This window comes from Natrix helvetica (assembly GCF_964273705.1).
Source record: "Natrix helvetica genome assembly, chromosome: 1".
Taxonomy (NCBI): Eukaryota; Metazoa; Chordata; class Lepidosauria; order Squamata; family Natricidae; genus Natrix; species Natrix helvetica.
In genome coordinates this window covers 284,941,255-284,955,932 of record NC_138548.1, presented here as the reverse complement: position 1 = coordinate 284,955,932, position 14,678 = coordinate 284,941,255, and the positions used below count along the sequence as shown (strand labels likewise).

The 14,678-nt window shown below is 38.2% G+C and overlaps 1 protein-coding gene across 5 annotated transcripts in view; it reads left to right on the top strand.

Moving 5' to 3' along the window:
• Nucleotides 1–14,678, top strand: part of CAMK2A (calcium/calmodulin dependent protein kinase II alpha) — a 301,059-nt gene that overhangs the window by 87,991 nt on the left and 198,390 nt on the right. For all 5 annotated transcript variants that reach the window (XM_081942664.1, XM_081942663.1, XM_081942665.1 and 2 more), the window contains exon 4: nt 13,237–13,291. In XM_081942664.1, the coding sequence (XP_081798790.1) occupies nt 13,237–13,291 (55 nt within the window). The remainder of the gene's footprint in view (nt 1–13,236; nt 13,292–14,678) is intronic.

The window sequence follows — 14,678 nt, the reverse complement described above, 5'->3', positions numbered from 1 at the left end:
TGATCGCCAAAAGGTGGTATTGGAGGATTATAGCTTTACTCTGTGGCAATTATTTCTTGAGATTCCTCAGTCCCCTCCAACAATAGATTGACAACAATAGATTGAACTTCAACTGGAAATCTCTCGGTTAGGTTACCACTATTGAAAGAAATGTCCACCTGGGTTCAGTTCCAAAGGGGTAGAAAGACACTGGAAACATGGAGGCTGTTTGGAATGATGGTTTAATGGTGGACAGGACCACATGGTTTGAAGTCCTGCGCAAAAAGAGTACAAGAGAGAGAGAGAGAGAGGGAGAGAGAGAGAGAGAGAGATGGATGTATACCCTTTTTTCCTTTGAGGGCTCAGTTAAAGAAAATATCTACCAATGTCACTCCTCCATTCCCAAAGAATTGTAATAGTTTAACTAGACAGAACTTTGTAGAAGATAATTGGATTCTTTTTCAGTGAGTTTTATTGTACATATGTATTTTTAATTATAAGTGATGAAACCTATCTTTAAAGTATAAAGCTTGTACTTTTCTGATTCATCCCCTAAGTGTCAAATTTCTTTTCAAAATTTGACATTACATGGACCAATTTCCAATTTTCTGAAGCAGAAACCCATCATTCCATTGAATAGTACATCACATAGTGTGAAGAAGCAGCTTGTGTTGCCGTCATACGATAAATCATTATCATTATTCTACAGATTTCCTTCATGATAACAATTAAATAAATTTTGTAAGCGAATGTGTAGGTACACCTTACTGTTGCATTCTTATTGCAGATAAGTTATTTTAAGAAAATTGGGAACAAATGGTTTTCTTCCTTCGACAGTTAACTAAATTAACAAACATTATTTGAACAGAAGAATAGCATTAATCTTTTGAGGTGTGAAATCCAATTACACAATCATTTGATTCTGCTCAAGCTAACAAGCTAAAGTACTGCTTATAGCCTATCTACAACTGTTTCTATGATCACCTCCATTTCCTTACTCGTTGCTATAATTTAGACTGAAGATGAAGAAAAAGGCTTGATGTTCCATTAAGGAGACAATATATTGGGAGAGCACCAGACTGGGATGTAGTAGAATAGCTCATCAGGGTTCCAAATAACACCCCCAATGAACAAAAACTCCAAGGCTTGACTTTCCTCAAAGTTCCATTTTATTAGAGATGTCATATTGATACATCTGGGAAAACCTGAATCTGAAAGCTTCCAGGTTTTCCCCACCCAAATGAAAGTTTAAGTCCCTGCCCAGCATCCACATGTACATCACATGGTCCAATCAGGCACCATCCCAACTGGAGATGCCTCCCAGTCACACCACTCAAGGTGCAGGGCAAAATGTCCTTGACTCTCTGAGAAAGGAACGTTATTTAGACTATATACAGTATCTCCCATACTCCATATAACCCTCCCTCCCATTTTCCCACAGCAGAAAAATGTGGCAGGCCTGAAAATCCAATGTAAAAGATGGCTTCCAGGCCTGACAAGCTCATCCTTTTGGGCAACAAAAATGGCCTAATACCTATCCATAGTTATATACAGCATTTATGGCAAGTTTCATAATCTAGTTTAGCACTTGCCCTCTGACCTCTTCTTTATGCTGCTCCACTCTTCCCTCATCATGCTACTATAAGCAAATGCTTAGGGTCTCCTATGTGGACCTGCTAGCCCTGAGGCACCCATGAGCAGGTGTGATTTTTCTAAAGACTAAAGGCCTGCTGTACTTGGAAACCTCCAGGTGGCCCCTGACACTGCTTTGACTATTTTTATAGCATTGGCCAGGTTCAGGGGATAAAGACAATGGTAGGTATCTATTTCAAAATTCAATAAATTTTGAAATTCAAGATGCCAAAGTATGGACTTAGTTGTACAGGAGTTGTTTCAGCTATGATCCCCACTCTGGGATGGCCATAAACACCCAAGATTCCTTGTTCCTCACCTCACCCTAAACGAAACAGCCTAGATTTATGAAGGTCAGGCTTAAGAAAATTGCCTTTTAAACAGCTGCTTCCCTTCCACTTATGGTTTTCCATATGTTGATGACTCAGCTCCTAAAAGATATGTGCTTGGGAGTGCCATTCAAGGTCTAAGGCAGGGGTGTCAAACTCAAGACCCACAGGCCAGATCTGGCCCAAGGAGTGCTTAGATCTGGCCCATGGGGCCTCCTTGGAAATAGTGAAGGAAGGCTCATGGCCCTCAAGAGCTTCTTTTTCACTGGCAGAAGGTTGTAGGAGGCTTTCACAGCTGAAAATGGAGCCTGGAAGCCCATTTTAGTTGACAGATCACTCAGGCCACCACAGGCACCCCCGACACAAGTGATATTGAGCTGGCCACACCCATCCTGGCCATGCTCATCCCAACACCTCGGGTCAAACACAACCCTGACACGGCTCTCAATGAAATCGTGTTTGACGCCCCCTGGTCTATATTGGAGGAATACTATCTTGGCAAGTCTGAACCTGCTTCCCATTCAGGCACTTGGATTTGCTATATGGCCTTTATGTTATCTAGTTTGTTCATCTTTAGATGGTATGCCCAGATAGATCCTAATATTAACCATTTGAAGCTTCCTACAATAGTTAATTCTGTAGAACTGAAACCAAGAGCAGTGAATAACAATGTCCTCTCCTCTCCTCTCCATTCCACTCCACTCCCTGCTTCCACCTCTGCCTTCGCCTTGCCTCACCTCGCCTGTTTCTGGAGAATTGGGATGGCAAAATGGAAAAATTTGATCTGACTTGGTCAAAGTTTATTTTTAGATGAGAATGCATAGCAGAAAACTTGATCTCTTGTCATGGTCTGATGGTGACAGAGGTGGGTTTGGCTCAGTTTTGTCAAACTGGTAGTGGTATGCCGGCCTGGGTCGCAGAACCAGCAGCAACCCTGGCTGGCCACGCCTCCAAACCAGCTCCCCGGTTGCCGCAGTCACCACTGCCATCTTGTTTTGTAGTTCTGCGCATGCGCAGAACAATTTCTATTGAACTGCGCATGTGCACGAAACACGTACACGAGCAAACCGGCAGTAACGCCGGCTAGAACCCACCTCTGAATGGTGGTCCAAATCAAATGCTGCTGCTCATGCTGTTTGACATTTATGGGCATAAAATATGTGAGACAGAGGACATAGGACTCATGTATCCACCCATCCCCACCCCCCACCCCCAAAAATGAAAACCCAACAAGGGAACGATAAGAGGGAGAAAGATAGGATAAGCAGAAATATTAAATTACCATTAAGTTACCATCTTCAAAGCGCTCCATGGCATAGGGCCTAGTTACCTGCGGGATCGTGTCCTGCCCCATACATCCCTGCGGCCCATTCGCTCACACAGAGAGGGTCTCCTCCGGGTGCCGTCCTCTAGAGATTGTCAGAGGGCGGTGCCCAGGAGTAGGTCCTTCTCTGTGGCGGGCCCTACCCTTTGGAACGACCTCCCCCCAGACATCAGAACAACAACCGATCTCCGCTCCTTCCGCAGTAAACTGAAGACCCACCTGTTTCGGCTAGCCAACCTGGCATAACTCGACAACTTTTCCACCCCTAGGTCATATTTAATTGTTAATTTTAGTTTTTAAACTATTAATGTTATTGGGGTTTTAACCTTTTTCAGTATTGTAATTATTTATTTATTTTTTACCTCCTCTGTACGACACTGTGCTGACTGTTGCTTGTGTACGTCGCCCCGAGTCCCTGTGGGGAGAGGGGGCGACTAATAAGTTTAAATAAATAAATAAATAAATAAATAAATAAATAAATAAATAAATAAATACTAAACTATACTGTTTGCTATCATCTGGTTGCCTGTCATTCTGCACACATGGAACTAGGGAGCAAACAGAGAGGATTAACAGCCGTGTCTCAAATCTTCAAATGTACAATGGAGAATGAGAAAAAAGATTCATTCAAGCACAACAGAACTCGTAAATCCCTATAATAATTTGCAATACTATCATACATTTCAGAGGAAATTCAGTGCAGACTGGCTCAAGAAGACAATATTTTACCAGAGGTGATGTTTTTTATAGCTTAGAAGAAAATTTCAAGGCAAGCATGAAATTTATAAATGAAATTTATAAATATAAATAAAAAATAAAATATGTTGCAAGAAAAAACATATCAGGTCATAGGAAATGTCTTTCACGAAAGCATCATAAAAGTGATTTTTCTTCTTCTTCTATCATTTATCCTATCTTCTCATCTCCTAGAGGTTGGTTTCTATTTTTTTAATCGCCGCCACATTTTCCTTGCATAACATTTTATTCCTCTATGCAGTATAACTATTAAGTATTTATAAAATGTTTGTCTAAAGTGCCTCACATATATTATTAATTAGCCCTTGAAGAAACCTATAAAGTAGACCAGTTTGGTTTTCTAGTGGCTCTCTATTGCAATCATTAGATAACTCAGTTATGTCCAAAATAAATCAAACTGTATCAAGGTCAGCTCACCTTTACATATTGATATATACTTAGAAGGGTAGATGCAATTGTATTGTGCTTAATCATGAATGAAAATTGATATAATAAACTAATCATTCCTAGTCATATTTGATCTTGAAGCTTTCAGGAGATATATAAAGATTTGGATTATAAATGTTGGAAACAAGGACCTTATGAAAGATACATGTATGCTGTATGAAAACGCATGCAAGGGAAAACTGTAAAATCATATAAAAATCTTGTTACCTTTTTACACATTAAGCCAGAAAAGTCTGTGAAGAATAAAGAAAATTAATCAAATATATGATACAAGATGTAAAATATTAGAAAAATTTCAAATACATAAGAAAGTGGGAATAAAAACAATGTTTGGATATACAGTAATAACACTTAGGAGCTAAATAAAGATGACAGAAGCTAATAAAAATAACAAAAGAACAGACTTGTGCAAATTGGACTTCAGGAAAAAAAACATCTATATCATACTGAATTATGCTAAAGTCGTTATATAAAAGGTGGTACTTTTGTTTACCCACAGAATAACAGCAGGGACCTTGGAGGTCTTCTAATCCAACATCCTCCCCCACTGCTCAAATAGGAAATCCTATCCCATTTCAGACAAATGGTTGTCTAATCTTTTCCTAAAAAGAAATTTCTCCTTAGTTCTAGGTTGGTTTTCTCTTTGATTAGTTTCCATTGTTCTGCCTTCTGGTGCTTTGAAGAATAGTTGATCCCCCTCTTCTTTATAGTAGCTCTTAATATTAGAACATTGCTATCATGTCAGTGCTATCTTAGTCCTTCTTTTAATTAAACCAGACATTCTTGCAACTGTTCTTCATATGATTTATCCTCCAGTCCCCTAATCATCTTTATTCTTCTTCTCTTCACTTTTTCTGGGATCTCAACATCTTTTTTATATCACGGTGACCAAAACTGGGTGCAATATTCCAAATGTGGTCTTACCAAGGCATTATAAAGTGATACTAACCATTTAGTATCTTGATCTTGATGCTATCCCTTTATTAATGCAGCCTAGGACTGCATTGGCTTTTTTGTACACTGCTAGCTCATATTTAAATGATTGTTCACTAGGACTCCAAGATCCTTCTCAGAGTTACTAATGTTGATCCAGGTACCACCCATTCTGTACCTGAGCATTTAGTTTTTGTTGCCTAAATGTAGAACCTTACTTTTCTCACCACTGAATTTCATTTTATTAGATAGGGCCAAGTGTTCAAGTCTGTTGAAATCCTTCTATACATTGTATATAGTATATGTTCTGGAATATTGGCTATTCCTACTAGCTCAGTGTCATCGGCAAATTTGATGAGTTCCCTTTCTTTCCCCTTGGCTAAATCATTTATGAAGACATTAAAGAATGTTGAGCCTTAGAAAGCATCTTGAGGTACCCCACTCCATAATCCTTCCATGTAGATGCAGTTCCGTTAAGGACTTTGAGTGCACACTGACACATTGAGTCCAATTGGTCAGTCAGTCACAAATCCATTTGGAGGTGATGCTGTTTATCCCATACTTCTCTATCTTATCAGATAATAGGTTGTGGTCTACTTTATCAAATGCTTTACTGAAGTCTAAGTATATTATATTATCTGCAGCATTTCACCACTCCACTAATGTTGTCACTTTGTCAAAGAACGCAATAAGATTTATCTGGCATGATCTGTTTTTGACAAACCCATGTTGGCTTCTGGTTATGATTTTGCTTGCAACTAGGTGTTTGTAGATTTGTTGCTTGATTATCTTTTCCAGAATCTTCCCAGGTATTGATGTCAGGTAGATAGGTCTGTAGTTTCCTGGATCCATTTTTTCCTTTTTTAAGATGGAATTATACCAGTCATCTGGTAGTTCCCCAGTGCTTCAGGATCTTTAAAAGATATGGTTCAGTGGTTCTGATATCATGTCTTCCAGTTCTCTTAAAACCTTGGGGTGTAAATCATCTGGTTGATTTAAACTCATCTAGAATGGATAGGGATTGTTTTACCATTTTCTTGCTTATTTTGACTTGCATTCCTAATCTGCATTTTACTGAAGTTTTTTAATAGGTTGGCCTTTTTTTCTTTTTGTGTAAAGACAGATGCAAAAAAATGAGTTAAGCAGTTCTGCTTTCTCCCTGCTCTTCCTCACCTTCTTGCAATTTTCTCCCACTAATGGACCAATCATTTCCTCCCCCCCGCTTGTTTTTTTTAATATGTTTTCCCTGTTTTCTATACACATGTAGTCACTCTGGATTGCTGGGCCCTGTCATCTGCTCCAAAGAAGCCCTTCTCTTTCTCCTTTGAGAAGAGAAGCAAGCAGAGGAAAGTCCTTTTCAGTGAAAGACTAACTTTTTAAAACATGAAAATAACTGAGAGCAAAGTACAGCCACTTACCTAGTAACAGATCATTTGAATGGAGACATTTCTAGATAATAATTTGCATTCGTAACTTTCCATTTCCAGATAAATTGTTGTCCATCTTGAACAGAAAATTAGGAAACACAATGCAGAACTATGCCAATAGCATAGCCCCTGGTGGTCTTCAAGAAGAAGATTTACATGTTTTTCTAGAACTCTTATATTTACTAAACCATTTGTCTTTCAATTTCTAATGGGGGCCAAACCAATTTCATCAAAATCTAAAATAAGTGCACTCTACTCCAGTAATTCCCATCTGTGTGAAGAATGTTTTAAGATGAAATGGAAAACCAAACATTTTTAAGAAAGATTTTCTGTTATTAACATTCAGAACTTTCAGAAACAGCACATAATTGCTTAGATGATCAAACCTTAAAAGAATAATTTAAAAATGCATTAGTGGTAGTGTGAATCAGTTTTTAGTGCAGAGGAATGTTAAGCTTAATGCATCTGTAGCCAAGATTTTAAGATCTTGTGATCCTGAAGTATTTGCATTTACTAGGAACTAACTTTGGTTATTATTATTTTTTTTTAGTTTTATACTGGAGTGGTCATTTAGTGATCATATTAAAATGATTAATAAACATGAGCAATGTACAAGTTATAGTTTCAAATTCAACAATAACATAAATACATTTCCATTATTTCTTGACTTGGCTGAACCACGAGGTTAATTTCTATTTCTATCTTGTTCATTTTATATATTGACATCTTCTCACCTGGATATGTTGGCTGGAATACTGAGAATAAAAAAAAAATCACAACTTAAATTTATATACTGCTTCACAGTGCTTTACAGCCGTCTCTAAGCAATTTACAGAGTCAGCATATTGCCCCCAACAATCTGAGTCTTCATTTTACCGATCTTGGATGGTTGGAAGGCTCAGTCAACCTTGAGCTGGTGAGGATCAAATTGGCGAACTGCTGACAGCCGGCAGTCAGCAGAAGTAGCTGCATTCTAATCACTGTGCCACTGTGACTCTTAGATATAGACGTATATTGGGGTGGGCTGCTGGGGGTTTGCATAAGTTCGGGTGATCCTCTAGCTAGGATTCTGCCCAGTTCAGTGAACCCCCAAATCCCAGAGGCTCGAGGAAAACCTCTGGAGCCCGGGGAGGGCAAAAAACACCCACCCCACCCTGGTACAGGAAGCCAACTAGGCCACACCCACCATGCCCTTGCCCATCCAGCAACGGGCAGGGAATCTGTTGCTGCAATTTTTCAAGCCCACCCCTGAATGTATAGATAGATGTAGATGTAAAGATAGATGTAGATAGAGATATAGATCAATGACGGTGAACTTTTTAGGCACCAAGTGCCTAAAGTGCATGCGCGAGCCCAAACAGCAAGGCGTGGGTGCAGGCGCGCGCGCCCCCTTGCATGCACAGCAAAAACTCAAAGATCAGCTGGCCAGCAGAAGGCGCGCGTGCATGCATGGCATAGACCCGAAACAGAGCTTGGGTTCTGTGGGCCACCTCTCGTGTCATAGGTTCGCCACCACTGATCTATACAAGCAAACAGTAAATTCTAGTTCAGTAAAAAGATTGTTCATTTGATTTTGGGGGGGGGGGGGGTCAGCTGAACAAATTAAACATGTTTCAAACATATTTAATTGAGGAACTTAAAAGTATGAATATATATGTATCAGGCATGTGTGCCCACAGAGAGGGCACTGCATGCCACCTCTGGCACCCGTGCTATAGGTTCGCCACCACTGATATATATGATACAGATAGAGATATGGATAAAGATACACACAAACACATATGACTGATAGGTCAGAAAATATCCTGGAGGAAGAAAATGGCAACCAGGGTCCTTCTGCTGTTATGAAAACCTCATAGATGTATCTGCCTAGGTTGTCACAAGCTGAAACTGTCTCAAAGGAGAATTGCATTTGCTTTTCTAGCCATAGCACAGAACAGATAGAAACACGATACTTTCAAAAGGTTATGCAAATGTTATGATTAAAATTTCAATAATATTTATATTTCTCACAAACATATATCAAACCCAACATTTAAGTTTGGCTTTTAAAATCATATTCCACTAGTATAATCTGCAATGGTTCAGAAATATGAAGGAATTCTGAAACATGCCAAAATTAGATCAGAACTGAAATATGTATTATCTTTTCAGGGGTTGTAATAAATCTATAGAGCTATACTGGCATCCTCCTAAAGAATGGACTTTTAAAGGGGTTCATTAGTGCAAATTCTTTCAATAATATATTTTTTTTTACAAAAATGTAAATTTTAAATTTCCTGTAATAAATTGACCCCAATTTTCCTTCTTTATGTATTTTTCACTATGCTATTTTTATGATGGGAAAAGCCAAATCCTATTATCATTTTAGGGACATGGTGGCTCAGTGGCTAAGGCTTGTCGATCAGAAAGGTTGGCAGTTTGGCGGTTCGAATCTCTAGCATTACCCGCGTAATGGAGAGAGGTCCCGTTACTTGTCCCAGCTTCTGCAAACGTAGTGGTTCGAAAGCATGTAAAAATGCAACTAGAAAAAATAGGGACCACCTTTGGTGGTAAGGTAACAGCATTCCGTGCGCCTTCGGCATTTAGTCATGCCGGCCATATGACCATGGAGATGTCTTTGGACAGTGCTGACTCTTCGGCTTTGAAACGGAGATGAGCACTACCTCTTAGAGTTGGGAATGACTAGCACATATGTGCGAGGGAACCTTTATCTTTACCTATGATCATTTTAATGATGAAAAAGATGGGAGAGGGGGATTTTTTGATGTTTTTAACCTATTAGCTGCATTGGTTGTATGCTCTGGTATGCTCCATGTTTTGTTTCTACATTTGTTCAGAGTTACAGTCAAGTAAAGGGAATGTCACTTTGGACATAGAAGCCATCTCCACATGGGAAGTGGGGGGTAGAAGATTGACTTGATAACTGGTGTCTGCAAGAATTTGTCAGAGAATATCAAATTGAGCCATCCTGCCTACTAGAATGCTGTGATAGTAAGGTTTTTTTTTAAAGCGGAGGTACCCTGCCAAGCAAATTACATTAGCTATTGTTGAGTAGAAAGCATCTATTTGATCTCTCATTGTTGGATTCCAAGGATAACATTCTGAAGTTTGAGTATCCTATTCTAAACCTGATTACAGCACTTCTGAGAATCTCTTCAATTGCTATTTGGAAGATGGGGAGTTTCTTAGTCGTGATGTTATTCAGCTTTCCTCCTGATCCAACATGTTACTAAACAAAGGAAACTGGATAAGCTATAGTGATTTCCAGATAAAATTGCTGAAAATTACAATTCCGATTGATTCCCAATATTCTCTGAGCGAGGTGAAGTTTCAGACCTGCAATGCTTTTGTGTGATTGAATTCCATATAGTCAGAATGCTTTAAAATCTATCTATTGCATTAAAACCTACAAGCTGAATAGCCATGGAAATATACAAAATACCCAGGATTCTCTTGTCTTAAATAACATTAAAAGGTTTTCATATATCTCTGATGTACATTAATGATTTCTCCTGAATATGAACTAACACTTAAATTGCAACACATTTTAATTGTTAATTCATTGTTAAAGGAAAGTTTTCTAGGCTATATCACATACAAGACTCAGCTAAGGATTCAAGCAATGGTTGGTTGACTATTTTATGACAACGTAGAAGCAATAAATATTTTCCTATTTTAATTTAAAGTTGTACAGTGAATCAAGGTATATTGTTTTCTGAACCAGGCCAAGATACAAACAATGGTAAAGCAACATTGCATCTGTCGAAAAAGGGGCTACAGGGCTCAGTTGTTACTGCCAGGGGACCAGGATGTGCAATTGAAAAGCGACTGGAACCAAAGTGCAAAACTTGAACAACCGAAGAAAATCGACAAATCCTCAAATATTACATCAAGCAAAACCAACAGCCAGAGGATTCCAAAAAAGAATGATGCAACTGTAGAAGGAACAACACCCGGAAAGTGACATAACTGAACAAGATTAATGGATCAAAGGCGCTTCATCATCCATAATAAAGTTTTCACACAAGCGGAAATGCAACATCTAGAAAAATTGGCTAAAAAAACAACAAGTGAACAAGAAGAAATTGGTCCAACACCTGAACAAATTGACCAGCCAGTGGAAGAAACGAACATACAGGATGAAGACCCTCCTATGCAACAGCTTGAAAGTGTAGAGCTAAGGGATCTAGCAAAAATGCTGAAATAAAAAATTGAAAATCACATCAAAGAAAATGTAGAAAGAAAAAGACTACCTATCATTCGCGAAGGGGATAGCAAATGAGTAAAAGATCTGTTAACTGCCATGAACAACATTTTAACTTCCATTCCATCCAGCACACTAACCAATTAATGTCTAGCACAGCCGCCATTATAAATACAGAACTAGGTTTTAAAATGCCAAAAAAGAAACCCCAAAGTGGAAAATTCAACTTGAAAATAAAATTTAAAAACTACGAGGGGATATCAGCAATCTGAAGTTCTTAAAAGAAGAAAAACTAAAGAACAAAAAGCTGAAAAATAGTTTACACAAAAAATACAACCTGGAGGAAAGACAATAACAGAAATTATGGAAGAACTAAAACAACGTGCAATAGCAACAGCAAGGAAAATTGAAAAATACGAAGGACAAATAAAACAATATTCACCGGTCCTTTGATGAAAATCGAATCCAAACTAATATTCACCCATGTAAAGAAAAAACTTCGAACTTTTGGAAAGAACTGTGGGAAGACCCAGTGGAACACAACAACACTGCCTTCTGGATCAAAGATATTCAACAATAAACAACACAAAACAAGATGGAAAATATTGTAATAAAAACTGACATGGTGGCAAAACAAGCAAAGAAGGTCAAGAACTGGAGTGCACCTGGCCTGGATGAACTGCATGGATACTGGCTAAAACACCTGACAAGCCTCCATCATTGCATGGCCACTCAATTTGGTCAAATGCTTCAAAATGCAACAAGCGAAGAATGGTTAACAGCTGGCCGAACATACTTGATAATAAAAGATCCAGAAAAAGGCACAGAACCAAGCAACTATCGCCCAATTACTTGTCTGCCAACAACGTTTAAACTTTTTACAAGGATACTGGCAAATTCAGTATTCAATTATCTGATGGAAAACAGTTTGTATCCAGCAGAACAAAAAGAAAATTATAAAAAATCAAGAGGAGCAAAAGATCAGCTGCTCATAGACAAAATGGTACTAAAAAATGCAAAACGAAGAAAAACAAATTTAAATATGGCGTGGATTGATTACAAGAAGGCATTTGACTCATTATTCCACAGCTGGATTAACACCTGTCTGGAAATCTTTGGAATCAGCAAAAATATCTATACATTTTTGAAAGCAAATATGCAAAAATGGAAAACAGTTCTAACAACAAATGGGGAGAACATTGGTGAAGTCAACATCAGACGAGGAATCTCCAAGGGGATTCACTTTCACCACTACTGTTCAACATTGCATTAATTCCACTGACAATAATCCTACAAAACACAAAACTGGGATACCAAATTTCAAGCCAACATGGCAAGATAAACCATCTACTATACATGGAGGACTTAAAAATGAATGTGAAAAGCCCTACTGAACTTAAATCAATGCTCAACACAGTTCAACTGTTCAGCAGTGACATCAAAATGAACTTTGGGCTTGAAAAATGTGCTATATTATCCATGCGGCAAGGAAAAATGGAAAAAGCAGAAGGAATAGAACTGGGAAATGGAAATATAGGGACAGCATTAGCAAAGGATGATGGTTACAAGTACCTAGGCATATTGGAAGCAGATGACATCTTGAATGGAAAAGTCAAAGAGTCAATGCAAAAGGAATACATCAGAAGGGTCCGCAAAATATTAAAACCAAAGCTGAATGCTGGAAACATAATTAAAGCCATTAATACATGGGCAGTTCCAGTGATACACTACTCAGCTGGAATCATCAACTGGACTCTGGCTGAACTGGAAAACTTGGACCGGAAAACATGGAAACTTTTGAACATGTACCACGCATTACATCCATGAAGTGACATCGACAGGTTGTACCTGCCAAGAAAAATAGGGGGCATGGGGCTATTGCAAATCTATCAAACTGTAGAAGGAGAAAAATGAAGTTTGAATGATTATGTGAACCAAAGTAGAGAAAAATTGCTGCAGGCTATGAAAACTGCACAAAACTGCTCTACTCGGAACATCTTATATTTTAAGAAGGTACTTGGTTGATACCTAGGATGCTGGCAGTAAACTATATCAACCATTAGCACCAGTCACTGGTATTTGTAATGCATTTTTGAATGTTCAGTTGGTTGTGTTTCATGTTTAATAAATAAAGTATATAATAACAATAACAACAATAACAATAACAACAATAATAATCTTATGTTTCTTTTATTTTTGCAGTGAGACTCCATGACAGCATATCAGAAGAGGCACACCATTATTTGATATTTGACCTGTAAGTAATTTCAGAAAATCCAAACATTTTCATATATATGTTGAGAGTTCAATGAAATAAAAAGATTATAGACACAAACATGCATGCCTACTTCATTTTTCATAGGGTGCTTTTCTCCAGGGAATTTCATGTTGCATATTGGATCTCTTGCTGTGTATGATTTGTATGCACCATTTTTTGTTGTTCTGTTACCGTCTCCCAAAAAACAGGTTAGTGCTACAAAAAACATTAGCTCCCAATTGATGAGAAACCGTAAAGTACCATAAATATGTTATTTAATCAAGTTTTGCTGCCTAGTGATGGTAGCCATGAAGTTTTCTTAGTAGTGATAAGGGAGTGGTTGTTATGGACTTATTCTGGGATGGTTTTTCAACTTTCCAGACTATCAGTTGTGTCAAGTGATGTACATCATGAGCAACCATTTAAAATCTATCCCCTGTTTCTACTTTGAGATGGTGACACTCCTTCTTAGAAACCTTGGCCCTATAGCTTGTGCCCCATTCTGATCAGAAAGTAGTAACTAAGGGGTTTAGAATTAGAGCTGTTTCCTGCAGTAGCTAATAAAAACACACAATGCAACTATTCCATCTCTTACTCCTCAAGGCATTTCCCATAGTTAAAAAAGATGGAAAATGGAGTAAGATAATCTATGATGATCCCAAATGGAGAATGGCAACATCTGGAATTTTCATCAACTCATGAAATGATTGCATTTAAGTGCCCCCTTATGAGGCATGCAGCTTTAATAGAATTGCCATTGCTCTTTATGCAGATCAGTCCTTCAAAGTTATTAGAGCAAAAATTAGCATCTTTAAAATGGAGTCCCTGGAGAACCAGCTGCTCTTGCACTGTTCTCTCCATTTTTTATTAGATCCTGCCTGCTGTTTCAGCTTAGATTCATTACTGTAAAATTCACATAATCAAAACAGCTATTTTATTCTAACCTTTCTTCCCAGAGGCTTGGTTTCTTTATTTCTGCCTCTATCAAGAGAGCAAGATTGGGATGGAAATGGGGTCTTTCAATTCCAAGAAGGTATGCAATTAGACAAGTAAGAAACAGGCAGTTGGCAAAGTCTAGGAAAAAGTAGGTGCTCTGTAAGCCAAGAAGAGATGCTATATAGTTCAAGACTTTAAGATTACAAGGATACAATGAAACAGACCAGTTTGTAAACTGCTTGTGTCAGTGTTTTCCAAACATGGCAACTTTAAAACTTATGCTGGCTGAGGAATTCTGGGAGTTGAAGCCACATAATACAATAGTACCTAGACTTATATACCACATAATAGTGCTTTACAGCCCTCTCTAAGTGGTTTTCTAAAATCAGCATATCCCCCCACCCCAACAGTCTGGATCCTCATTTTACTGACCTCGAAAAGATGGAACCTT